At 37.0% G+C, this 27694-nt stretch overlaps 1 protein-coding gene across 16 annotated transcripts in view; it reads left to right on the forward strand.

Moving 5' to 3' along the window:
* The window catches only part of FAM13A (family with sequence similarity 13 member A), a 333264-nt gene that overhangs the window by 244510 nt on the left and 61060 nt on the right, over positions 1-27694 (forward strand). For 8 of the 16 annotated variants that reach the window (XM_044946341.2, XM_044946346.2, XM_044946337.2 and 5 more), the window contains 3 exons: positions 1739-1780; positions 21655-21699; positions 24357-24533. In XM_044946341.2, coding sequence (XP_044802276.2) covers positions 1739-1780; positions 21655-21699; positions 24357-24533 — 264 coding nt within the window. The remainder of the gene's footprint in view (positions 1-1738; positions 1781-21654; positions 21700-24356; positions 24534-27694) is intronic. The other 8 variants (XM_044946338.2, XM_044946340.2, XM_006053639.4 and 5 more) reach the window with 3 other exon arrangements.

The raw sequence follows: 27694 nt of genomic DNA on the forward strand, positions 1-27694 counted from the left end.
AGGACATTTTCGTGCATGCACACAAAATATTGGCCAAAGCACATGAACAGCTATGTTCAGAACTCTGCATCATTAAATTATCTCCCAAGGCACTTCTGAATTTTAAGAAAACCATCCCTATTGTTAACTGAATGTTTACTAGAGAAACTTTGTTAATTTTCTTTAATATTTGTTGCATGTTAGAGTTAAGAATCTGTTCTGGGCAAAAATGTATTTAGTACACTGCTCACATGTTCCTATCTTTTGCATAGTGTCAGTTATACTTACTGTTTTTGACACCAAACCCTTGGTTAGGAAACAAACCCAATTCTAACATGTTTATAATTTGTTAAGTGTTTTCAAGGACTATTTTGATGTCAAATATGTAAGCCCCTTGTGCTGGTCTGGCTTAAAGTTATCACTCCTGTAAAGCACGGCTCCAGGGGTTTCTTCCCAAGACACCTGGAGGTTTCCCAGGTGTTAGTGCCTGTAACTCATCAAGCCTTGCCCTCAGCCCATCCATACTCGAGTCAAGAACAAAGCTGATCTATCCATTTACCTTTCACTTGAGAAGAACTGGCACAATCAATTACAAACAGCAAAATCTTTGACAAGATAAACACTAAGATTCCTAAGTGATATTGACATTGGAAATCAAAATCATGAGAGAGTGAAAAAATAATGTCATTTTTTATATGTCGTCTTGTAGCCAGACCGTTTCTACTTCCAGGGCAGGGTTGATGGGTGTGTGTGTGTGTGTGTGTGTATGTGTTTCACTATAACTTGTAATAAGATTTGTGTGTGTGTGTCTCTGTTATACTACAACTTGTAATAAGATTTTTGGTGATTGCCAAGGTAACATTATGAAGAAAACTTTTCTCTTTTCATCAGTGACAAGGGTACAAGAAGATTAATTGGATTGGATTAACTAGCTAATACATTTATACTTTTTTCTGTTTAATGTTGAACACATTTAACATAGATACCTAGTCATATATCCAGGGGAATGGCTACTTAAAAGCAAATTTTGCATAAGTGCATAATCAAAAAAGTTCAAAGTCCACTCTAGTAGACCTGAAGGGGAGAGACTCATTATTTGTTTTGAGGTCATTTATCAAAAGAGAAAAGCAGGTAAAAGAAAGGAAAAATATTTCACTGTAGTATACTTTTATATTTTTAATTAAATACTTTTCATTAAGCTTCATGTTGTTTCTGTGGTGTTTGAGGAAATTAAACTGTTTTTATAGTAGTTTCATTTGTGTCCTTTCTTGTTACTTACCTTCATTAATACCTTGGGTGTAGCTGCAGAAGGCAAAGAGCAAGAGTGTTGTGTACTGGTGCCTGGGCATTGCTAGAGCATCATACACTTAGGAATATTTTGTTGACTCTTTCTTATTTTCATATCATGTTAATGAGCTGTAATTAACTGTATTGAGATAATTGAGTATGTAATCATTTTAAGAGTTTGTATAATATATGGGCTTGGGCTTTTAGAATAAGGTAGTTAAACACTTCCTCTTGAAAGTATGATGTAAATTACTTTTGCCTTAGGCTAATCTTGAAAGAAACCTCTCTTGATCTCCCTTGAAGAAGTAATTGGTCTTGGCTGGGTCCAAGGTAGAGTGTACTCTACTAACTTTACTCCATGGTGAGATTAAATGTGTCAAAACAAAATTTTTGATAGGGGGAATAGAGTTTTAGTAAAATTGAGATGTTATGATGTTAACAGAAATTAATTCAAATTTCATTTTCCTTTTAGTTCGCAGGAAGATGAAAGACCTATGTCACCTTTCTATTTGAGGTATTTATTTGATTTTTATTGGTCTGTTACAGGGAATTGGGGGAGGGTTAAGAATTCTTTGGTTTTGTCTACATTAATTCTTTTCAATAGAATATTCTGTCCTATAGCCAGACTAAGCTTATTAGAATCCCTTACCATAATGTTCATGCTATATTTTTCTCTCTTTTGTTTAAGAAATCTTAAAAAAGTTTTAACATAGTTGAAAAGACTAAAATAAGATATTTGGTTTTAAATTCAAAGATGTCAAAGTAGCCATTTTAATTTTAAAGTCTGCCTAATGATGAGGCTGTAATCTAAATTTTAAAAACTCTGTTCCACACATATATGCAAGTAGGGAGGTCTCTAAGGCTCACTTGCTGAAATAGTCTTGGGTGATGTCGGATCATTTTATATGGTAGTAAAGTATGAAACTAATATTCAGCAAGTTCATGGAGTTCGGGATTATTTTTTAAAGTTCACAAAGTCAGAATGATAACTCTTGAAACAGGTAAGTTTATATCAAAGTAGATGTTAGATGAGATCACTTCCCTACATACTAAAAAGTTTTTGTATTGATGTGATTATCAGTGAACCACCTCATTTAGGTAATGACCTAGAGCCAGGTTTTTCTTACTTTTGCATTTCTTTCCTCACTACCTACCTAATTCAAAGGCTTAGAAAATATATTTGAAAAAAATATGACTATAAATTCAAGTTTAAATTGCTGAAGTTTTCTTTAACTTTTCCTCAATTTTGAATTCTACTTTTTAAAAAGTGTAAGGATATGACATCCATATTTTGTTTGTTTTTAAATCTGATTTGTTGCAATAGTCTTAGAGTTAGATTTTAATTCAACCATCATAGTTCTGAAATGTGTCGTAGGACATCAGGCTTGACCAAGGAACTGGTTTATAGTAGTGTTCTGCCCTTTAGAGACTTGAAGCATGTTGTGTAGTCACTTTGTGGCAAGAGAGGGAACATTTGGGATATCAGTTTGAAACAGCATGGTGGTCCATTTGATTCATTCTGGTTTCCTGCCAGCCAAACCAGCACATTCTGGTTTATAAGCTATCTTGACTGTGCAATTGCTATAAACCCATGAGGATGTTGCTGGGTACACAGGGATGCTAGTATTCATTATGTAAATACACACAGTAATATCAAGCAAATGATTATCGCATATTAATGGAAATTAAGTTCTACACAGTACAGAAGACTGTAGCACCAGATCCTGATGACTAATGAGAACTATTCTCTGATCTGTCTTACTTTTATTACTCTGGGTAGCATCAATCTGTGTTTTGCATAGCATTGAATTTTATTTTTTACCACTCTTAAAAAGGTGGGGAAAATGGGCTTATAAAAATCATAAGTCTTCAGATACATATTATTGTGTTTTATAGTGTAAGTTTTGTAATTACCTAGAGTAATACTGTACTCTTGAAAAAGAAATTCTGTACTGCCAGAATGAAAGCAAAAGAATGTAAAGAAAGTTAACATATTTACTGAACTCATGATAGACCCTATTTGGCCTTTGAATATTAAGAGTAATAAAAACTAGAATATGATGGAAGTGGTGGGGGGACATGCATACTGCCCACATTTACAGTCCAGGTAAAGTTGTAGAAAAAGGAAACGTTACCAACAGCCATTCTTGTCACATGAGGGGAATTTAAACTAAGTGGAGATGCTTCATAAATGCAAAACTAGCAATTATTTGGCCCAAAATTAAGATTTTCAAATGTAGCTTCCTTTGCTGAAAAGTATTACATGGTAATCTTAGAAATTATATAAGAATTAGATTGGTCCAAGCTAATTTAGATTGTTTTTTGCCTACTTGACATGAAGCAGGAAGAATCTGTTGATAAAACATGAATCTTTTTTTCCAAATTATTTTCATGGCTGGTTTGAGCTTGACTTTTCCTGGGTTATTCTAGCATGCAGAATTCAAGTAGAAAAAGTGTTATGTGATTGTTCATTATGATTAGGTTCTTCTAGATTTTTGGACTAGAACCATTAACATGTCCACTGATAATTTAATTTATAAATCTGTGCACTTTTTTTGGTACTACCTCAAGTAAGAGCAAATGAATGCTTAAATGTTTTAAATATATTTAAATAAATTTTTCTAGCATCCTGTTTTCCATTCCTTTCTCTCCACTTTATTATAATTCCTTTGCTGCAGTGTTAGGAAAGGGGCATAATTGTATGACTAATGAATTTCATAAAGATTTGTTAACATGTTGAAAATCAAAATTGGCTCTTTTAAATCCAAAATAATTTTTTCTGTGCCTTTAAGAAGTAAAACATGATTGGTAGTTGCAAAATGGTGTCTTCCCTGGCTAGGGATATTGAATATTAAATATTGTATATCAACAGTATTGATTGGTCAGCTTTTTCAGAGGAGGAAAAGGCCAAATCAAGAGATGAGATACATCTAAGATGTGTATTCACCAAAAATTGGTTCAACCACAAGCAGCCTGGTAGTGGGGATGGGTATTTAATGGTAGGCTATTCCATTTGGTGGTTTGTTCTGAAATGTCTAACATGAAGTAGAACAGCAAATCTCAGTGGCTGCAAGTTTGGGAGTGGGCAGTCTTCAGGTAGACCAGGTCAGAACAGAGGGAAGATAAGGGCAAAGCAGGCCTCCTATTTCAGAGGAAGGAGAATAGATGATCCATAAAGGAGCTCAGATACAAGAGATTAGATTGGCGTCCAGCCATTGCAGTGGACACAAGATGCATTATCTACAACGAGAGAGAATCTAGAGTAGAAATGAAGAGCAGAGTGAGAGGCTGTGGTGCTCTAATGGAGGTTCCAGGACTTCCCTGTGGCTGGGGGAAGGAGGTGGAATACAGGGACGGAGAACGAGAGGGGCCATTTCATTTGTTACCGTGCTCTACCTTTCACCTTGTAGAACTGCAGTTTCTGCAATTGCTCTTCTAACAATCATGGCTAAACCACTTGTTAATCTACTGGACATTTCCATTGTCTTCAAGCCTTTCTTGAGTAAGGTAGGGCTTTTATAAATAGACATACACTCAGATATTCTCATTCTGGGTTAATAATTTTCTCTGATAAGAATTGTCTTGTCTAACTCCAGTACTTCTCCAGCCTAACCTAACTCACCATAGAACCATTTGTCCTTTTTTGCAAAAGAAAGAAATAGTAGCTACAAATCTACACCTGTCACTGTCCCATGTGGCAAGTTTATTGCAGCTTGTTATTCGCTTGCTAAGTCCTGTCTGACTCTTTGTGACCCCATAGACTGTAGCACGCCAGGCTCCTCTGTCCTTCAGTGTCCCCTCGAGTTTGCTCAAATTCATGTCCATTGAATTGATGCTATATAACCATCTCATCCTCTGCTGCCCCCTTCTCCTCCTGCCTTCAGTCTTTCCCAGCATCAGTGTCTTTTCCAGTGAGTCAGCACTTTGCATCACGTAGCCAAAGTATTGGAGCTTCAGCATCAGTCCTTTCAATGAGTATTCAGGATTTATTTCCTTTAGGATTGACTGGTTTGATCTCCTTGCAGTCCAAGGAAGGGACTCACACGACTCTTCTCTAGCATCACAGTTTGAAAGCATCAGTTCTTCAACACTGAGCCTTCTTTATGGTCCAACTCTCAAATCCATACGTGACTACCAGAAAAACCATAGCTTTTACTATATGGACCTTTGTTGGCAAAATGATGTCTCTGCTTTTCAATATACTGTCTAAGTTTGTCATAGCTTTCCTTTCAAGGAGCCAGAGTGTTTTAATTTCATGGTTGCAGTCACCATCTGCAGTCATTTTTTTTTTTTAATTGCAGCTACAGTAGCTCAAACAGTAGGTGTCATTGTTCCCCAGGTGCTTATTAGAGATTACCTGCCCTGTTGAAGTGATTAAGGAAGTGAAAGAAAGGGACAGTCTATGCCAAACCCTTAGTGAAGGGTTTGCTGCAAAATAAACACAGACCTGTACACTAAAGGTACAGAACATACTTGGCAAAGACGCCCATACCCTGACTTATTTCCTAGTCTAGGCTGGAATCCCAGAAAAGGAACCCTTACCTCAACTGCTCAGATTAGTGTGAAAGCAACTTGGAGTAGATGTTCTCTGGGCCACAGGCAGCCTGTTGTTTGAATTCTTTTGGTAATGTCCAGTCAGATCTGATTGGGATCTGTTGGTAGTTCTATTTATCGAAGTCTTCAGCGTCCACAAGCCCAGGTGTTGATTTCTCTGGTCATTTCCACTAGGAGTAGAGTGCTTGATCTCTGCTTTCTGTTCCTCCTCATCTGTACCTGCTTACATCTCCCTTCACTGCCTTCACCTTCCTTAGGAGCTATGGTCAGGTCCTGTCTTCATCCCATCCCACCCAACTTTGACCCATGAATTCCTTCTTTTTTACAAATTCCTGGATTATGCACATACCTAGAACCCATCTTTGCCTGTACCTTAGCAAAATCCTGACTATATGCTTCAAAGACTGCATACCTATAATCAGTCTTATGCGGTGGGATCTAAACAGCTCACCTGGCCTCTAAATGTTGGCTCCTCACTTACCTAATACTTGTTTTTTAGCATCTTGATCCTCCTCTGCTCTCCCCTTCTCATATTGTGCTTCACTGAAACCCTTAAATTAACAGTTGTTATCTATTTCAGCCCTAGTTTTAATACTCATGGTGCAAATTGAAGCTAAATTACTATTTTAGCAGGTTTGGAATTGCTTAGGGTCAGTTTCAGAATTTCAGATGTTTTCTTGTTTTCCTGAATCAGGAACATCAGCTAGATTTATTTCTAAACTAGTTGTTTGGTACACAAATGCAATATTTAGGATTTTGTTTTTATTCCTAGATTCCAGGAAGCATCAATTTTATGAAAGTCTTCTAACTGCAGAATTTATGTTGAAGAAAAAAATTTAGCTTTGGATAAATTCAGATTTAAATAGACACTGGATGAGATCTGAAAATTATACCACTCTTATCTTGATATGCAGAAAAATTCTTTCTGACTCACCTTTAATAGCTTCTGGGGGCTTACTTTTCCAAACAACTTGTGCTGTGCTAGAATTTCAATGTTTGTGATTTGGGGGAGTAACATTTATTAAATTTTTAATCATTTACTTTTCTCCTTAAGCATAATACATGTTTTCTAAATTATCATTTTAAGGTGAAAATCTCTTATTATTGGGCTTCCTGGGTTGATCATGATAAAGAATCTCCCTGCCAATGCAGAATACATGGGTTTGATCCCCAGGTCAAGATGAACCCCTGGAGAAGGAAATGGCAACCCACATAGGAGCCTGGTAGGCTACAGTCCATGGGGTTGCAAAAAAAAAAAAAACAAACAGTTCAAACACAACTTAGTGACTAAACAACAACAGACAGCTTCAGGGGGGTTACTTTCCAGCACCTTGTGCTAGAATTTCTGTGTTTGTGATTTTGTAGGGGGGGACGGTGTATGTGGTAATATTTATTAAATTGTTAATAGTTTATTTTTCTAAGCATAATATAATGCTTAAAATTATCATTATTATCTGATGTGATAACTTGGAGAAGTGTATTACCAGACATTGTATTTGTTCATAAGCCTATTTCAGGTTACTAACTAGAAGGTAGAACAAATAAGCAGGTTGTTTGTTTAATTATCTGCTTGATGTTTCACCCAAGATGATAAAGTCAGCTAGGTATTTTGGGTGCTTTAGACCCAGATAACTGTATACTTAAAATTGTTTTTTCCTTGTCCTTTTTGACTAGAACAGTATCTCTAAATTGAGGTACATCACCTCTGCTTATGGAGCTTTTTCCTTTTTTTCTTGGTGGTAAAATAGAAATAAAATCTGCCATTTTAACAGTTTAAAAGTTTTTAATTGTGATAAAATACACATAATATAAATTTTACCACCTTAAGCACATTTCCACTAGTAATACACAAGAGTACTGTTTTTTCACATTCTTGTCAGCATTTGTTATTTTTCTGTGCTTTGATAATACTATCTTTATAGTATGAAGTATGTGGAACTCATTAGAGATGCCAGGATCTCACTGGCCAAGACCCTGAGTCTCAAGAGGGCTGTTTTTTCATATTTTCAAAAAGTGCCATATAGCAGTCTTTTCAAAAAAAAATAGTCCTGAGAAAACTGAATATCTACACGCAAAAGCATCAAGTTGAACCCTTACCTAACACTATGTACAAAAATTAATTCAAAGTAGATCAAAGATCTACATGTAAAAGTTAAAACTATACAATTCTTAGAAGAAAACATTGGCCAAAAGCTATGTGACATTGAATTTGGCAATGATTTCTTAGATGCAACACCAAAGGCACAGGAAAAAGGAAAAAAATTGACAAATTGGACTCCTTTAAATTTTTTTAATTTTGTGATTTAAAAAACCACACTGTCAACAGAATAAAAAGCCAACTCACAAAATGGGAGGAAATATTTGCAAATCATGTATCTGATAAGGAATTAATATCTAGAACAGATAGAGAACTCTTAAAACTCAGCAACAAAAATAACCAAATTAGAAAATGGGTTAAAGACTTGAATAGTCATTTCTCCGAAGAACATATACAAATGGCCAATCATCACATGAAAAGCTGCTCCACAACATTAATCATCAGCAAAGTAAAAGTGAAAGTCGCTCAGTTGTGTCCGACTCTTTGCAACCCCATGGACTATCAAGTCCATGGAATTCTCCAGGCCAGAATATTGGAGTGAGTAGTCTTTCCCTTCTCCAGGGAATCTTCCTAACCCAAGGACTGAACCCAGGTTTCTCTCATTGCAGGCAGATTCTTTACCAGCTGAGCCACAAGGGAAGCCCAAGAATACTGAAGTGGGTAGCCTTTCCCTTTTCCAGTGGATCTTCCCAACCCAGGAATCGAACTGGGGTCTCCTGCATTGCAAGCAGATTCTTTACCAACTGAGCTATCAGGGAAGCCCCCAATCATCAGCAAAATGCAGATCAAATCTACAGTGAGATACCACTTCATACCCATAGGATGGCTACTATAAAAAAATACTAATAGCCAGTATTGCTGAAGATGACAAGACACTGAAACACTTGTGCATTCCTGGTTGAAATGTAAAATAGTACAGCCACTATTGAAATTAGTTATGGTGAGTCCTCAAAAAATTAAACTTAGAATTACCATATGACCCAGTAGTTCCATTTCTGGGTATATACTCAAAAGAACTGGAAGTAAGACCCAAAAGTGCTGTTTCTGCCCTCATAGTCATAGTAGTATTATTCACAATAGCCAAGAGGTAGAAGATAATGTCCGTCAATGAGTTAAATGTTCAACAGTGAGTTATGGATAAACAAAGTGCAGAATACCCTTACAGTGGAGTATTATTCAGCCTTTAAAAAGGAAGGAACTTTTGACACATGCACAATATGGATTACCCTTGAGGACATTTATATTAGGATGGTGCAAATGTGATTGCAGTTTAGGACTGTGAATTTTAAATCATTATAACTAGGCTCAAGGACATCTTTATTAATCAAAATAGGAACCATTACAATCAACACGTTTTTGCCAATGGGAAATAAGTTTGTTTATTCCTGTAGCATAAAAATCCATGATTCTGTGAACTCTTGGAAATCATTTTCTGCATCCTGCTGGTTGTGGAAGCATTTTCGCTGCAGAAAGTTGTCAAGATGCTTGAAGAAGTGGTAGTTGGTTGGCGAAAGGTCAGGTGAATATGGCGGACAAGGTAAAACTTCATAGACCAATTTCTTCAACTTCTGAAGTGTTACTTGTCCAACTTGCAGTGGGGAGTTGTTGTGCAGAAGAACTGGGCCCTTTCTGTTGACCAGTGTCAGCTGCGGGCATTGCAGTTTTCAGTGTATCTCATCGATTTGCTGAGCATACTTCTCAGATGTAGTGGTTTCGCTGGGATTCACAAAGCTGTAGTGGATCAGAACAGCAGCAAACCACCAGTGACCATGATCTTTTTTGGTACAAGTTCGGCCTTGGGAAGGGCTTTGGAGCTTCTTCTTGATCCAACCACTGAGCTGGTTGTTGCCAGTTGTCATATAAAATCCACTTTTCATTGCATGTCACAATCCAATCGAGAAATGGTTCACTGTTGTCGTGTAGAATAAGAAAAGAGAACACTTCAAAATGACAATTCTTTTGATTTTCGGTCAGCTCATAAGGCACCAGCTTATCGAGCTTTTCCATCTTTCCAGTTTGCTTCAAATGCCGAATGACCATAGAATGGTCAACATTGAGTCCTTCAGCAACTTCTCATGTAATTGTAAGAGGCTCAGCTTCAGTGATGCTCTCAGTTGTTATTGTTCAGTCGCTCAGTCATGTCTGAATCTTTGAGACCCCATGGACTACAGCATGCCAGGCTTTTCTGTCTCTCCCTATCCCCTGGAGTTTGCTCAAACTCATGTCCATTGAGTTGGTGATGCCGTCCAACCATCTCATCCTCTGTTGTCCCCTTATCCCCCTGCCTTCAATCTTTCCCAGCATCAGGGTCTTTTCTAGTGAGTTGGCTCTTTACTAGGTGGCCAAAGTATTGGAGCTTCAACATCAGTCTTTCCAATGAACATTCCGGGTTGATTTTCTTTAGGATTGATTAGTTAGATCTCCTTGCAATCCAAGGGACTCTCAAGAGTCTTCTCCAACACCACAGTTCAAAAGCACCAATTCTTCAGTGCTCAGCCTTCTTTATGGTCCAGCTCTCACATCCATACATGACTACTGGAAAAACCATTCCTTTGACTAGATAGACCTTTATTGGCAAAATGATGTCTCTGCTTTTGAATATGTTGTCTAGGTTTGTCATAGCTTTTCTTCCAAGGAGCCACCATCTTTTAATTTCATGGCTGCAGTCACCATCTGCAGTGATGTTGGAACCCAAGGAAATAACGTGTGTCACTGTTTCCATTATTTTCCTGTTTGCCATGAAGTGAAAGAACCAGATGCCATGATCTTAATTTTTTGAATGCTGAGTTTTAAGCCAGCTTTTTCACTCTCCTCTTTCATCTTTATCGAGAGGCTCTTTAGTTCATCTTCACTTTCTGCCGTTAGAATGGTGTCATCTGCATATCTGAGGTTATTGATATTTCTCCTGGCAATCTTGATTCCTGCTTGTGATTGATCCAACCTGGCATTTCCCATGATGTACTCTGCATATAAGTTAAATAAGCAGGATGATAATATAAAGCTTTGACGTATTCCTTTGCCAATTTCCAACCAGTCCGTTGTTCCATGTCTGGTTCTGACTGTTGCTTCTTGACATGCATATAGGCTTCTCAGGTCAGGTATTCCCATCTCCTCAAATATTTTCCACAGTTTGTTATAATCCACACAGTCATAGGCTTTAGCGTAGTCAATGAAACAGAAGTAGATGTTTTTCTGGAATTCTCTTGCTTTTTCTATGATGCAATGGATGTTGGCAGTTTGATCTCTGGTTCCTCTGCCTTTTCGAAATCTAGCTTGTGCATCTGAAAGTTCTCAATTCACATACTATTGAAGCCTAGCTTGAAGGACTTTTAGCATTACCTTGCTAGCATGTGAAAAGAGTTCAATTGTGTGGTAGTTTGAACATTGTTTGGCATTGCCCCTCTTTGGGATTGGAATGAAAACTGACCTTTTCCAGTCCTGTAGCCACTGCTGAGTTTTCCAAATTTGCTGGCATATTGAGTGCAGCACTTTCACAGCATCATCTTTTAAGATCTGAAATAGCTCAGCCGGAATTCCATCACTTCCACTAGCTTTGTTCATAGTGATGCTTCCTAAGACCCGTTTGATTTCACACTCCAGGATGTCTGGCTCTAGGCGAGTGATCACCATCGTGGTCATCCAGGTCATTAAGACCTTTTTTGTATAGTTCTTCTGTGTATGCTCTCAGTTGGTTGTTGTCAACTTCTGATGACCAACCACTGCACTCCTCATCTTCAAATGTCTCATCTCCTTTGCAAAACTTCTTGAACCACCACTGCATTATAATTCAGTAGCAGTGCCTGGGCTAAATGTTGATGTTGTGAGTTGTTTCTGCTGCTGTATGACCCATTTTGTACTCAGACAAGAAAATTGCTTGAATTCGCTTTTTGTCTAGCATAATTTCCTGGTCTAAAATAAATATAAAATAAACAGCAAGTAATAAGTCATTACAAATAATATAAAGCAATAAATGCACATTAAAATGATGTATAACATAACCACGTTTAAGAATGCATTCCGATATCAAACAAAAAGTTTAATATTAAAGTTCAACAGCGCAAAACCACCATTACTTTTGCTATAAAGATCAAAACTAGAGACAGTGTTACAACAGTGATAAAGAAGAAAAACATTTGTCAAAGATCACACCATCAATGAAGATGGACTGAGAAATGTTCTCTGGCCTTGCAAGCTTCATATTGCACCATCTGAACAACACAGTAACCACAAAGAGAGAAAAGGAAGGCAAAAACTCTGACTTGGATTCCTTCCAGTGTTTACTGCTGACCAGAAAAACAAGTGACATTTCCCCCAGCTGAACACAAACTTATTTTCTGAACCATCCAGATCTGAGTTGTGTATTCTTTTTCATCTCCTATTTAGAGACTAGAACATTAAGTCCACAAAACAATAGAGAGGAGGGGGCATCCCCCTGAGGTGCTCAGTTACCTAACAAAGGCATTTGAGAAAGGGAGATTATTGGATTTAATACATTCTTTCAAGTGTACACTGCTCAAAGACAAAGTACAAATTTGTTTCTGATTCTCCAGCTTAATCATAAATTGGACCACAAGTGCAAACAGCAAGTCCACTCAAATATGCATTGTAGATTGTCCAAGGGTAGACTCATATCCTGGCTTTTAAAGTGTACATCCAAGAGGAGGCGTCTGCCCATAGCCAAGGGACAGTGAAGTAAACTCAGAACAATATGCCCAGCCAGGTTTTTGATAAGGGCTCTGCCTGAGTTGTTTGTTTCCCCTTATGAACCACTAAGCAGAAAGAACTATTTGGGACCTATTAAGAGAAATTACAAACTAAGGGAAAGGATGATTTGCTCTGAGGGCTCAGAGTAGAAACAGATTTCAGAGAATTGCTTTTTGTGTGATTCAGAGGAAAACTTGGAAAGTAGTATTTGCTACTGCTATTCTCAAAAATGCTCAAGGATATAACCAACCTCTTTCAAACATGAGTAGGAACCTGTAAGGGGAGAATACGTTTAGAATTAAAAGGCTAGAGATACAGAACAGCTGAAATGAGGGAAAGGGTAGCCTAGAAATGTATTTGCAAATACTGTTAAAACTTTGCAAGGCAGTAAAGAGCAGAGTATTTGAAATAAATCAAGTTCATGATGAGAGAGAAACTTGAGAAGTTCTTCCAAAATGAAGAAAAGGATAAAGGAAAAAAAAAAAAAAAACTATGAGAGAAATTATGTTAGATATGAAAATCAGAGATTGGAAAGCCAACCTGAAAATTATGATTCTAAGAAGGAAACCATACTAATAGAAATAGAAGTTAATATATACTTCTCTTATTATATCTGTTCAGGCTCAGCAATATCCAACTGTTTGCAACCCCACAGACTGTAGCCCTCCAGGCTCCTCTGCCCATGGAATTTTCCAGGCAAGAATACTGGAGTCAGTTGCCATTTACTTCTCCAGGGGATCTTCCTGACCCAGGGAGCAAACCCTTGAGAAGTATGCATACTTCTATTAATAGAAATGGAAATCAGTGTCAATATATACCTAGTTACCGGCTTCCCTGGTGGCTCAGCTGATAAAGAATCTGCCTGGAATACAGGAGATCCAGGTTCAATTCCTGGTTCGGGAAGATCCCCTGGAGAAGGGAATGGCAATCCACTCCAGTATTCTTGCCTGGGAAATCCCATGAACAGAGAAGCCTGGCAGTCTATACGGTCCATGGGATTGTAAAGAGTTGGGCATGACTAAACAAGAGACATTTTATTATTTATTATATACCCAGCTAAATGTGAGGTGAATCTAAAAAAATATTTTTTAATTAAGAAGTAGAAACCTGATTATAATCATTAGTGGAGGATCAAAGACAGTGATGAAATTCTCAATTTCTTGCAAGGAAGGTTGGAGAGTAGAAGCAGGAGTCAGGAGTTGTAGGGGGCTTTTCTGGTTGATTGTTTTTTTGTTTTGTTTTGTTTTTTTCACTGTTTTATTTATTTATTTAAATTACATAATTTATTTTAATTGGGGAATAATTACCTTACAATATTGTGATGGATTTGCCATACATCAACATGAATCAGCCACAGGTATTCATGTTTCACCCTGCCCCATCCTGAACGCCCCTCCCAAGTCCCTCCCCATCCTATCTCTCTGGTTGTCCCAGAGCACAGGCTTTGTTTTTTTTTTTTTTTTTTTTTTTTTTAATTTAATTTAATTTTATTTTTTAACTTTACAATATTGTATTGGTTTTGCCATATATCAGAATGAATCCGCCACAGGTATACATGTGTTCCCCATCCTGTTGTTTGGGTTTTTGTTTCAGTTTTGATAGTTATAGATATTTGGGTATAAGAAACAACAACTAGAATTGTGCATAGGACTCCTATATCCCCAATCACCTCAGAAGAGCAGAGACAGAAATCAAAGGAAAAGAGAGCTCCAAAATTATAAAACATAAATCAAAATGCAAAGCTGGAACAAATATTTCAGTTACAACTGTGTAAGTATATTAAATGCTTTGATAATAGCTAAAAATGCTTTTTTTTAATGACTACTTGAACTATGTTTTGTTCAAAAGAGTTATACCTAAAACAAAATAGCACAGGAAGATTAATAATATAGGATTTATTTGATAAATGTGAATAGAAAGAAAACAGATAGCAATAGCAATATCAAAACAACTAGAGTTTAAAGCCAGATCCATTAAATAGGACAAACCTAGACTTACTTTATTGGGTAAAATTCATAATAAAACTATAAAGGTTATAAATAATAAGTATGTATAAAATAACTTTGCATCATCTTATAATTTTTTTATTTTTTTAATTAATTTATTTTAGTTGGAGTCTAATTACTTTGCAATATTGTGGTAAGTCATATAAATTTAAACTCTTAACCGAGATAAACATGCAAACACATTTGAAGTATCAAACTTATACATACCACTATATGTCTATAACAAACAAAATTTATAAAATAGCACTGAGAATTCAATAAAATTAGTAAGATTTAAAATAAGGAAGCATCACATTCACTAAAGTTTGCAACCTACAAATAGGGCTTAGGCATTTCTGCTGCTTCCTGAGAAATTACTCAGCTATCTCTAAAGATTCTTGAAAAGTAGAGATACTACAGTCATATCTTCTAACCACAGTATAATTAATAACAAAAAGTTTCCAATCAACCCGTGGAAACTCTCCTAAAGGGAGGAAGAATTTCCAATAGGAAATAAAAATTTCAAGTACAAACTGGAAGAAAAAGGGGAAATGTACATATCAAAATCTGTGGAATGAGATCTCAGCTCTTTTTAAGAGGTACCTTCTTAAAAAGATTGAAAATAAATGAGCAGCTACACCTTCAGAATAAGAAGTTATAAAAAGGAAGAAAAGCAACCTCTTGGAAACCTGAAAGGATTTAATAGTAATAAAACAAAAAAAGCAGAACTGAAACTTGAATCCAGGAACTTGTTCTTTGAGAGTAAAGATAAAAATGAAAAGAATAAAATAGAAAGCCTCTGGTAAATGTGAAAAAAAAAAAAAACTGAACAATACTAGTAATCAGAAATGAAGTTTGCTGTGAGGGATATGGTAGTTTTTGAAAGACTGTAGAATGCTTCATGCCATTTTATGCTAATAAACATGAAAATAGATGAAATTAAAAGTTTTCTGGAATGCATAAATTTTGAGAAGAAAATTTCCACACAAATCCAAAAAGTACTTTTAGTAGTCTGTTTTAACTCTAAGAAAATAAATAGATGTGTAGTCAAAGATTTATGTGAATAGTAGCATTATTTGAGACTAAGGATTATGTTCTTATTAAGGACATGTCTAAAGCCCATTACATGAGATGGAATCAGAGCTGTGTAAAGTTGAGTGAGGTACTGAACCTCTTGGAATGTCAATTTCCTCATCTATAAATGGGTATAGAATATTTAGTGACCTCTCTTTTCATTTCTTAATTTTGCTTTATAAAGACCTTAGTCTATAAACTAAAAAAGAGAAAAGACTCTTAATTTCTTTTTATGCAAAACATGTTCAATGCAGGATACAGGAAGCTTGGGGCTGGTGCACTGGGATGACCCAGAGGGATGGTATGGGGAAGGAAGTGGGAGGGGGGTTCAGGATGGGGAACACGTGTACACCCATGGCGGATGCATGTTGATGTATGGCAAAACCAATACAATATTGTAAAAAAAATAATAATATAAAAATTTTTTAAATAAATAAAAAATAAAAGCTGGGGGAAAAAATAAATAAATATATAAAATGGAAAACCCCAATAATTAGGGCCTGGAAGAAGCTGTACAAAAGGTATTTTGACATTTTGATTGGCTCCGTTTAATATTAGAAAATACTTAATATAGAGTCAAAATTTGAATTGAAAAATAATTTTTTCCTTCAAATCAGCCCTAAATTTAAAGGACTAGGTTGTGTGTGTTTCAATAAAAATATGTGAGGATAAATATTTTCCTTTTCCTGAGTCACATCCGGTGACTAAGTAGTATGTTTTCAGCTTATGTTCTGTATTGTATGCACAGTATATAATTTTTAAAAATGAGGCTTTTTAAAAATCCTATAACACAAAATAGTGATGTGATTTTTGTCAAATCTAAATATCTATAAATGCTCCTTTAAATTTCTGCATATGATAATCATAACTAAAAGTTAAAGGGAATAAATATTGAGGAATTAGTGTATTTGTTTTAACATAAGACACCGTAGAAAATTGAATTAAAATCATGGAAATAATTTAGAAATCCATTATACAGTTACGAGGAAATAATGCTGTAATTATGATGTTGATACTGTGTATCAACTTTTAGTATTTTCAGATGATACTAAAAATACTGTATTCTGTTAAATAAGCAAATTAAAAGTTTCATTTTATTTTGATGACTAGTTACAGGATCTTCATCCTTAAGTTGAAACAAACATCACATAATTGTCTTTTAAATTCTTACTCATTAAAAAAAATTGAGAGAATATAAGTATTATTTCTAGAGGAAAAGGATAATTCTGTTAGACCTAATGGTTCCCATTAAAACAATATCTTATGGGCAGGATTTTACACCCCCTAGAAAAGAGAACTGGAGAAGGCAACGGCACCCCACTCCAGTACTGTTGCCTGGAAAATCCCATGGATGGAGGAGCCTGGTAGGCTGCAGTCCATGGGGTCACTGAGGGTCCGACACGACTGAGCGACTTCACTTTCACTTTTCACTTTCATGCATTGGAGAAGGACATGGCAACCCACTCCAGTGTTCTTGCTTGGAGAATCCCAGGGACGGAGGAGCCTGGTGGGCTGCCGTCTGTGGGGTCGCACAGAGTCGGATATGACTGAAGCGACTTAGCAACAGTAGCAGCAGAAAAGAGAACATAGTGAAGTTAAAGGACAGACAGAAAAAGAGAACACATGCTTGTTCAAGATGTCTGGTTTCAGAGATTTGGAAGTTTTCTTTATTTCAAGTCAAAAGATCCAATTAATGAATCACTTGTCAACAAGCATTCTGTGTATCTTATCACATGTAAATTTTATAGACTAATATTGCTGAGTATAATCATTTCTCAAGAATGTTTTGCTAATAGAAATAAAAAATAAATATATTTAACTATGTCATAGAATATATTTCAGAGTAGACTTACTATCTGTTTTGAATGACCATACCAGGAGAACATTGACTCACACTATCACTTAAGTAGACTTGGGTAATGAAATTGACCATAATGCTGGATTTGCACATGTGCTTATTTATTTAGTTTTGAATAATCCCTTCATCAACATTAGGAAATGAGCTCTTCCATATTCAAGTATTTATATTGCATAAATAAAAGATTTTCTTAGCAAATCAGTCAAGGGCTCTGAAAAAAGTTCATTATTCTTAGCTCTCTGCAGGAGATAAAAAACAAGCTGCATGTAGATGGAAGTCTTTCACTTTAGCTTGTTTGCTTATTGCCTTTTTATTAGTGTCTTAAAATTACCTCTGTGAGCCAATTATAACAATGGAAGCGGTCCCTGTTTCTGACAATATTCTTAGAAATCTTGCTCTTCGTAACTTGTTAAGCATATCCCACAGAAACTGTAGACGTGATTGGATACCTGACCAAAGGCATTTTGGAATCTGATAAACATCAACTGTGACTGACACCATCATAAAACTAAATATGCACTTATAACCTTTTGTAATGTTTTAGACTTTGGGGCAATAAACTTGAAACTGAGATCGTCTTATTAACTTTTATAGCTTGAAGAAAATCACAGAGATCACTAGCCAAGGCTTTCATTTTCTGTATGAAGAAACCATCCCAAAGCAGCCAAGCTAACCAATAATCTGACTATGATTGCCGCTAATTAACTACAGATTCAGGACCGGAACCTCTCTTTTCTGATGCCCAGTGGAAAACATTCTCTTTTCAGAATATTTTCTTTAGAAAAACTCTGTTTTAAAAAAGCCTGGAAGTATGGACATGTTAAGTAATATCAAAAATTCCAAAGGCCTATTACAGAAACACAAAAATATAAATTTTTATAAATTTGACCTAAGAGAAGTATATTAACAAAAATCAATATGATTTAATTACTAAGTCTTATTACTGATTTATTCATTTATTTTGCATCCTGAGAAAGGCTCTTTAAGACTGATTTAGATGGCTCGGGTCATTTTTCTCTAAGCTCTGAGGAAAATTTTGATGTATGGCCTTTTATTAACAGAGTAAGTTTTCCAAATCGTATCTAAAGCACTTAGAATGTTTAAAAATACATTACCATGTGTAAAATAGATAACCAACAGGAATTTGCCGTATGGCTCAGGAAACTCAAACAGGGGCGCTGTATCAACCTAGAGGGGTGGGGTGGGGAAGGAGTTGGGAGGGAGTTTCAGAAGCCAATATGTATACCTATGGCTGATTCATGTTGAGGTTTGACAGAAAACAGCAAAATTCTGTAAAGCAATTATCCTTCAATTAAAAAAATTAATTAAAATTTTTTTAATTAAAAAATATAGTGGTTGTGATATCTAGATCATTGAAGTTTTAATGAATTTTAGTTGCAAGGATTTGGAACCTTGCTAATCAATGTCTTCCACGAATCAACAGCATCATGATCACTGGGGAATTTGTTAAAAATGCAAAATCCCAGCTTCCCGTTCCCTCCACCTAGACTTACTAAATCAGAACCTGTGTGTGAACAGGATCCCAGGTGATTCTGATGCACGTTAGAGTTTGAAAAGCACCTACTCAGAGAGTTACGAATCTCAGAACCTGGTCCCGTTTGTTGTCATTCCCTTCTCTGTTTCTTCCCCACAATTTTTCATCTTCTCCTTCCTGCTCACCAAAAAGGAATATCAAAATATCATTATGTGCTTAAAAGCAAAAAGATCAGATCAAAAGTGTATAGAAGGAAGGAGAGGAAATGTATCTTCCTTCTGAGATGGCATGGCTGGCTGATTGGCTGACTGTGCTTACATGTCTTTGTCGTGTTTTTAGTATCTTAGCAGATCTATATTCTTTTCCCTCCTCTGGGTTCTCCCAGAGTCATTATTCACATTGGCCACTGCTCCCAAAAGCAAGGTTGCATAACTGCATGAGAAGTGGAATACAGGAGTAAATTATACAGTGTTTAATTTACAGAGGGTGAGCCACAAAGCATCAAAAGTCAGGACTGCCCGTTCCAGCTGAGGGCAGAGAGCAGCAAAGGATTTATTATTGGTTATGTAACCTGGAAACCTCTGTGAATAGCAGACATTGTGAGACAGAAATCGTTGTAATTAAAAGCGAAGTTAAATACCTAAGTCCATGCTTCCATATACGAAGATGACTGTAGAGGGTGTTTCTTCTAGTGAGTGATGGACTGAAAGTCTAGTGTAGTGATTAGGAGCTTAGACTCTTAAGCTAAAGCTCTTTTGGTTCAAATTCCAGCTCATCTACTCTTTGACTCTGTGACTGTGAGTGAGTTACTTAACCTCTCTAACCTCTTCATTTGAAAATAGGGAAAAGAAAACAACTGTCCCTACCTACTTCATGGGGTTATTGTAAACAGTAAATGAGAAAAGCTGTGTAAACAATACTTAGCACAATGTCTGAAACATAGTGAGCACTCAGCAATCATTAGGGTATGTTTGTTTGTTCATTCATTTGTTAACGAAGATTCTTCTCATAAGTTTCTCATAACTACACAATAGCATTTTTTGGACAGGTTTTCTGGGATTTGTGGTGGTGTGTGGCCATGACAAAGAGCTACAGCTTTAGCTAAAGGGATTCTCTGAGGCTGAAGAGTGAGTGTCTGTTGATCACCTCTAGGATAATGACTACTGTATTGGGTATGGTGCTGGTGGTACGTAGTGTCATGAAAGAAAAGGAGAAATGTTAGAGAGTCCCTTGAGGCCCTTAGAGTCTAAATGGAAAGAGATGAGACGCATATGGGAGAAGCAACACATTCATATGCGGAAAATGCTGTAGTATAAATGAGAATGCCCGGAATGACTGAAAGGCAGCCATGAATATTGATCTTGCTACTAGCAGTTTGTATTCTCTTCAGGTGTCTTTTACAAAGAGGGACTTGAACGTGGGAGAACTATTAGATTTGTTAGGCAAAACGGTAGTTTGGCATGCACAAAAGATTTTTTTTTAACTTGATACTTTTGAACCTTGATTGACAAGGCAAGTAAGCACCACAGGGCAGGACGTGAGAAAGCACTGCCACTCACGCAGTCAGAGCAGCCGCCAGCCTGCACCTCCCTGTGCTACGGTGCAAATCAGATAGTATTCTATCGTTTCACTGTTCCGCTGTATACTGACTATTTTTTTTTCTTTTACTACTGTTCAATACTTTCAAAGAATTCAGGATTTGGAGAAAATGAGAAAATTGAGGAAGTTTATAAATGCTCGATAGAAGGGCATTAGGTGTTAATTAATTAGGTGTTAAGATGAAACGTTGGAGAAGGCACTGGCACCCCACTCCAGTACTCTTGCCTGGAAAGTCCCATGGACGGAGGAGCCTGATAGGCTGCAGTCCATGGGGTCACTAGGAGTCGGACGCGACTGAGCGACTTCACTTTCACTTTTCACTTTCATGCACTGGAGAAGGAAATGGCAACCCACTCCAGTGTTCTTGCCTGGAGAATCCCAGGGACAGGGAGCCTGGTGGGCTGCTGTCTCTGGGGTCGCACAGAGTGGGACACAACTGAAGCGACTTAGCAGCAAGATGAAACGTTATGGAACTCGAGGTGTTTTTCCATCGTGAGAAACTTAGGCAGAAGAGGTGGCTCAGGGAGAGTCCTGGAGAAAACAGTGTTTGTTCCCCGTTCTCTGCCCCCCACCACCCCTGCCCAATGTTTAGAGCAGTTTTAAGAAGATGCTCCTGTCTGTAGGTCTGAAGGGAATGGGCAGGAGAGATGGACTTGGGCTGGGGGAGCTAGAAACAGAAAAGCAGTCAGCTGCAATTAACATTTCAGAAAATAAGAAGACCCTGGACTTAGGACCATGGCAGTAGTCTGAGAGGTAGAGATGGTTTTTCCGAGATCACTTTTGAAATTATCTGTCATGGACATCTTAAAATGGAGAAAAAAATGCTGTTTGGAAGTAACCACCCAGGGCCATCTCTAATCTAGATAAGAGAAACCAGCATCTGTCAGTGGGTGATAAACTGTCATATGAGGGTTGCTCAGGGCCTGGCTAATACTTCCAGCCCAGGATCCCCTCATCAATTTTGTTCACAGGCTCTGGTCCTCTGCTTAATCTGACGTCCTTTCTTTTGCTTCTTTTTCAGCAGTGCCCACGTGTCCCAAGTCAGCAGCGTGCCATCAGCTGGAGAGTAAGTGGTCCAGATTGGGCTTTTTTCCCCTCCTTTCACTTACTAAGCAATGAAAAAAAACAAACTATTCTAATGGTGTGCTGCATTGGAAGATTAATATAGTACATAACCAATGATGATTTTTTGACTACCCAGAGGAAAAGACTAAATAAGAAATGTTCCTATTTGAGTTTCTGTGTGGGCGTGGGACTGGAGAGAGCTTGGCCATGTGAACATCTGAGATTTTCTGTTTATTTCAGTCAAAATAATGTTAGTCAGTTAATATGTGCAAAGCAGTCTTTGTGATTTAAGAAGTGTCTTGCCACTAAAGGTGAAGGTCTGAACATATATTTTACTTCTTCCTTCATTTGTTTTAATTAGCCTCCATGTATTGACCACCTGCAATACACTAAGCATAGTGTTAGGTGTCTGAGGTTAAATAAGCCTTGGGCACTGTGTTTGGGGACTTCCCAGGCTGATAGAACACAGAAAAGGAAGGAAGTTAGTGATGGCAACATGTCCTTTTTCCTCTGGGCAGTGGCAGTGGAACTAATTCTAATCAATCTACTAGTCACACTTAATTCCACTTTAGTTCCAGTAGACACAAAAGTCTGAATTCCAGTTATCTACGCCCACCTACTCTCTGACCACATTGTTCATTGTGCTTCAGCTACGTGATACTGCTGGGGCCTGGGGGGCCATTTGGAGCCTTTTCATCAACAGAGATCAGGGGGATGAGGCGTGGTGTGATATCAGGTGGTATAATAAGGAGGAAGAGAAAAGAATTAGAAGAAGCACTAATTAGTATAAATTTGGATCTAATAGGGCTTCTCTGATGGCTCAGATGGTAAAGAATCTGCCTGCAGTGCAGAAGACCAGCGTTTGATCCCAGGGATGGGAAGATCCCCTGGAGAAGGGAGTAGTTATCCACTCCAGTGTTCTTGGCTTGGATGATTTGGGAATTTTTTTCTCCTCCTTATTAGACAAGGAAGCAATCAGAGGGCAGATTTGATCTCTCTTATCTTTATGAATTTTAAAGAGATTCTAGAGTTATGCCAAGACAGACATATTCTTGCCTGTTTATTTCCTAACAACTTCTTATGTGACTTGTATAGTGTTTGGAAAAGGTGTGGGTTTGGTATGTGTGTATATATTAATTTATTTAGATTCCTAGGTACCACTATTAGGTCATCTCAAATCGTTGGGATGTGGAGTTCAAGATATTAAAGTTCTTATGCCTAAGTCAGACTACACTTGTTTTAATGAAATAGTTTTAATGAAACTAGTTTTAATGAAATTACTATAAGTCTATTATAAAACTACCTTTGGAAAATCTAAAAGTTCTTAAATTGTTAAATTTTCAAAACTCATTTTATTTAACTAAATTTATTCCTCAGTCTGACCATTTAAAAATATATTTTTTAACAGCTTTATTGAGGTGTATATACAAAAACTGTACACATATTTAATGGACACAGAAAAGCAAGCAAATTAGTGATGGCGACAAGTCCAACTCGATAATTGGCTGAGTTTGGATGTGATTCTTTTCTCAAGTGAAGGAAAACACGCTTTGAGGACTGTCCGTTTAGAATTCTTCATGCCTGCTTATTCAGAATTAAATAATGAAGTGATAAGAGTTTAGATACATTTTAAGACTATATAGCTTTAAAAATGATACCTTATCTTATTATCACTTTTGTCAGCCCCTGTGCTTACCTGTTTTCTTCAGGTTGAATAAAATAAATCTGTCCTTCTCTCTTCAGTAGTATATATTGGGATGTTTGCAGGAATACATTTTCAATCAGATTAGGATGTTTGTGTATGAATACAGTTTCAATCATTTATATCACAATTTAACTGAATAGAGATTCGGAAAGTTTTACCCTTCTGTTATTAAGAGTAATTGCTCTGGTAAGTTGTTCTTTTTTAATAGTGTTATTTTCTATGTAATTTTATCTTCAAGAGATTCAGATAGTAGGGATCATAAAATTATTTGTGTCAATTTGCTTTGTAAGTCATACTGTCTTCCCCTGCAGAACTGGTATGAAATCTGGAAGATACTTGCCTTTGTAAGAATATGTTCATTATTATTCCTTGAGGGAAAAAAATCTTTCCTCATTCTGCCTTGTGTTAGATGATCCTTATTTCCTGAATGCCTCCTGTAATTGTTGCTGGATCTGCTGTGAGCATTTCAGTAATTCTGGACCCACAAAGATGGAAAACGCAATTATCTGATTGGTGGAATATGTTGCATTTAGTTTTGTTTCTCATTCACGGTGCAAATATTGGAGGATTAATTTCTCATACTGTCTTTGCTCATGAAGTGGTAGTAGATATTCCATTGAAAATGCTGATATTTCCAATATTATGGGGACTTTTTAATTGAAGAATAGTTGATTTACAGTGTTGTGTTAATTTATGATTGTACAGGAAAGTGATTCATTCTTTTTTAAATATTCTTTTCCACTATGGTTTATCACAGGATACTGAATATAGTCTGTGCTATACAGTCGTGCCTTGTTGTTTATCCATTCTGTATTTTAAAGCTTGTATCTGTTAACCCCAACCTCCCAGTCCATCCCTCCCCCAACCTCCTCCCCGCTTAGCGGCTACCAGTCTGTTCCCTATGTATGGGGCCATATTTTTAAACGCAGTTATTGATTTTTTTTTTTAACCAGGCTCTTAGAAAGAACCATCCGGTCAGCTGTAGAACAACATCTTTTTGATGTTAATAGCTCTGGAGGCCAAAGTTCAGAGGACTCAGAATCTGGGGCATCATCATCTTCCTCCACATCCACCAAACAGCGACGCCGCCAGGCTAAGGAGCAGGATGAAATTCGACACAGCAGAGATGTGTGAGTTGGCATTGATACTCTTGTTTACATTTGCTCTCTTCTTTTAAAAATATATGATACATGTCCAAATTCATGACTGTTATCGCACTCTCATTTCAGTATTCAGGTTAAAACTTTAAAAGTTTTCATTTTGACGCTTCTAAGCTTGGTTAACATTTGGAAATTCACACGTGATTGAATAAATATTTCATTTTCATCTGGATGTTTCATATGTGGTGGGAAGCTACCTCTGATTTAATACATTTCATGGCTTTCTCGTCAATATCTTATTTAGAGGGATCCTGCACCATTGGAGGAGAAAATTGCCAGATGCCTGTCTTGAGGTGGTTTTTTCCCTTGTTAGACAACATTCAGCTTGCTGTTAGATTTTCTTATGAGCCAGCAGATTCCCCTACTTATATTGACCTGATTAAATACCAGAACATCACTGGAATGCTCTGACAGTTGATAATGTTTTAGTATAAGAAAGGCTGAGCTCAAGTCTAACAAAAGAGGAAATGCTTGAGTTCTTTATTATTACAATGTCTCATTTTAAAGCATTCTCTTAGCATGAACTTCAAGAAGAGTATCACAATAAACTCTCTTCTCCATTAAAAGCTTTGATAAAATACAAATGAATAATTACCATTCATGTTATTGAATAATCATGATTTAAATTGTTAAGGAAAATAAATTTATATATAATAGACTATATTCTCATATTTTTCCTGAAAGTTTTGCCTACTGTAGCATTTAGTCTCTATAAAGTTATTTTGTGCTTCTTATTAAATGTCAAAGACTAAACCAAACCCTAGTTCCCCACATGCTTTTTCATCTGGACTTGTCATCTATGTCAAAATGTTTATGGGGAAAAAGAAACTTATCTTTGCTTAAAGAAAGATATAAGATAAATAGTACAAGTAAATTCCATGCTGCACATGCACATTACTGAGATATTTAAGAGCTATTTTAGCAAACATAATTTTAAAAATTAAAAAGTATCAGTTATATAACCCACTGACTTTTCATGTGATAATAAGCAACACTTTTTTGAAAACATTTGTTTTGGAGCTGGTGGGTAGGAGGGGGTGCTCTAACATTTCCTTTTAGCAAATAGGAAAATTATAATATAGGACATATTTACATTTAAAATTAGTTACTGAGTAAGCTTTATAGAAAATGTTTAGGAATATAATTAGTTTGTATACTGCCTATATTGTGTTATTCAGCAAGCACCAGTTATTCATTTAACACTGTTCTTAGTCTCTGCTTTATTTTTTGCCACACTGTATGCAGCAGCACTGCATTTTTAAAATCCTTAGTGTGTCACGACATCATGCTTTCCACCCTTGTTGTTGGGACAGAGAGGAGCATGTTAGCACAAAGCTGGGCAATAGTCCTAGAGGTGGCGGTGCATTGGGTGGACCAGGGAGGACCATGGCAGGGGTAAAGTCAAAAGTGAGCAGGGTGCTAGACAGGGAGAGAAATATGAAACAGAGCATAAACACTCCTGCAGAATTTAAATACAGTTTCCCACATCTGAGGATGTTTCTGTAGCAGTTACCTTGATTGTTCTCCACTATCGACATCAAGGGAACAAAAGGAGATGGAGAATGGAAGAGACTAACTAACCATATTGTTGCAGGAAGGGGCACCCCTTCCAGAGCCCGAAACTAGCCTTTTGTCTAACACTCGGAAGTGAATTGTCCAAGGAGACACATGTGCTGACAAAGCAAGAGACTTTATTGGAAAAGGGCACCTGGGTAGAGAGCAGTAGGGTAAGGGAACCCAGGAGAACAGCTCTGCCATGTGGCTCGGCTCACAGTCTCGGGTTTAATGGTGATGGGATTAGTTTCCGGGTTGTCTTTAGCCAATCATTCTGACTCAGAGTCCTTCCTGGTCGTGCACACCTTGTTCAGCCAAGATGGATGCCAGAGAGAAGGATTCTGGGAGGTGGTCAGACATGTGGTGTCTCCTTTTGACCTTTCCTGAACTCTTCCTGTTGGTGGTGGCTTATTAGTTCCGTGTTCCTTACCAGGACCTCCTGTCGTAAAATAACTCATGCAAATAGTTACTCTGGGGCCTGGCCAGGGTGGGTGGTTTCAGTGTGCTTCCCCTGACAGTCTGAAGAGGTGCCCGTGAAGCTCTAGCCTTTTCCTCCTCTGGAGTTCCTTTATCGCTCATCCTTCTCACTCATCATGGTCAACAGTGTGTTGAGTGAGAGAATCTTGGCATGCGAACTGTTTATGGCAGAAGAAACTTACAGTCTCACCTGATTCATTTCCTTAGTATGTGGTCTGGGTGATCAGAAGTCCCCTTTCCATGCTCCTTGTTAGCCTCACCCTCCTGGTCATAAGGCCCCTCCTAACCTGTCACCCTGGTCACTGTCATGTCTTGAGAATCCTTCTCCTTTAGCTTTCAGCCAGTACTGAATGGCTGCTCCGAGCTCTCCACGGCTTTGGAGGAACAAGGCCCTATCTCTCAGAGCTCTAGCTCTGCTACTTCTGCTCCCCACCCAAGGGCCTCTTCAGTAGGTCCCAAGAGATGCACTTACATGGTGTCAGATTTGAAAATGTTAAGAATCATTACTACAACCTATAGCAAGTATGTTTTTCTCAGTGTTCGCTTATACATAATTGATTTGTTCTCTTAAGATTTCTGTCAAGTTTTGCTTAAAAAATTAGGAAGAATTAAAGCTACACCTCACTATCTTCTGTTCAAAACAATTAGCCCTATGGAATGGTTTTAAAATGTTTTTGAAAAATCCATGATATGTTATTTTGCCTGAAACCATTTAGAAAAATATCCCCATGTTTCAGGGTGAGGTTGGAGAGTCAATAAAGTCTGTACTAATACCATTATGACATTTTTTTTAAAAAGCAATGCAGAAGACAGACTAGAAATACTTTAATGTACATGATTTCTTATTTGTCTCAGTTCATAAGGAAACATGATCAGGCTTATATTATTATTTATTACACTAAAAATGTAAAAGTTTAAGGAATATATTCATTATGTGAGAGAGCTCAATTTAATTCTCATTTAAAAATTGACCATCTGCCAGGAGCATGAAAATAATGTTGAATCTTGGTGGTGGATATAAGGAAGTTCATGGTGATAGTCCCTGTATTTTTCTATGTTTTAAAGTTTTGTAATAAATATTTTTTAAAAAGTAAAGCATG

The sequence above is a fragment of the Bubalus bubalis genome, chromosome 7 (genome assembly GCF_019923935.1).
Source record: "Bubalus bubalis isolate 160015118507 breed Murrah chromosome 7, NDDB_SH_1, whole genome shotgun sequence".
NCBI classification, from domain to species: Eukaryota; Metazoa; Chordata; class Mammalia; order Artiodactyla; family Bovidae; genus Bubalus; species Bubalus bubalis.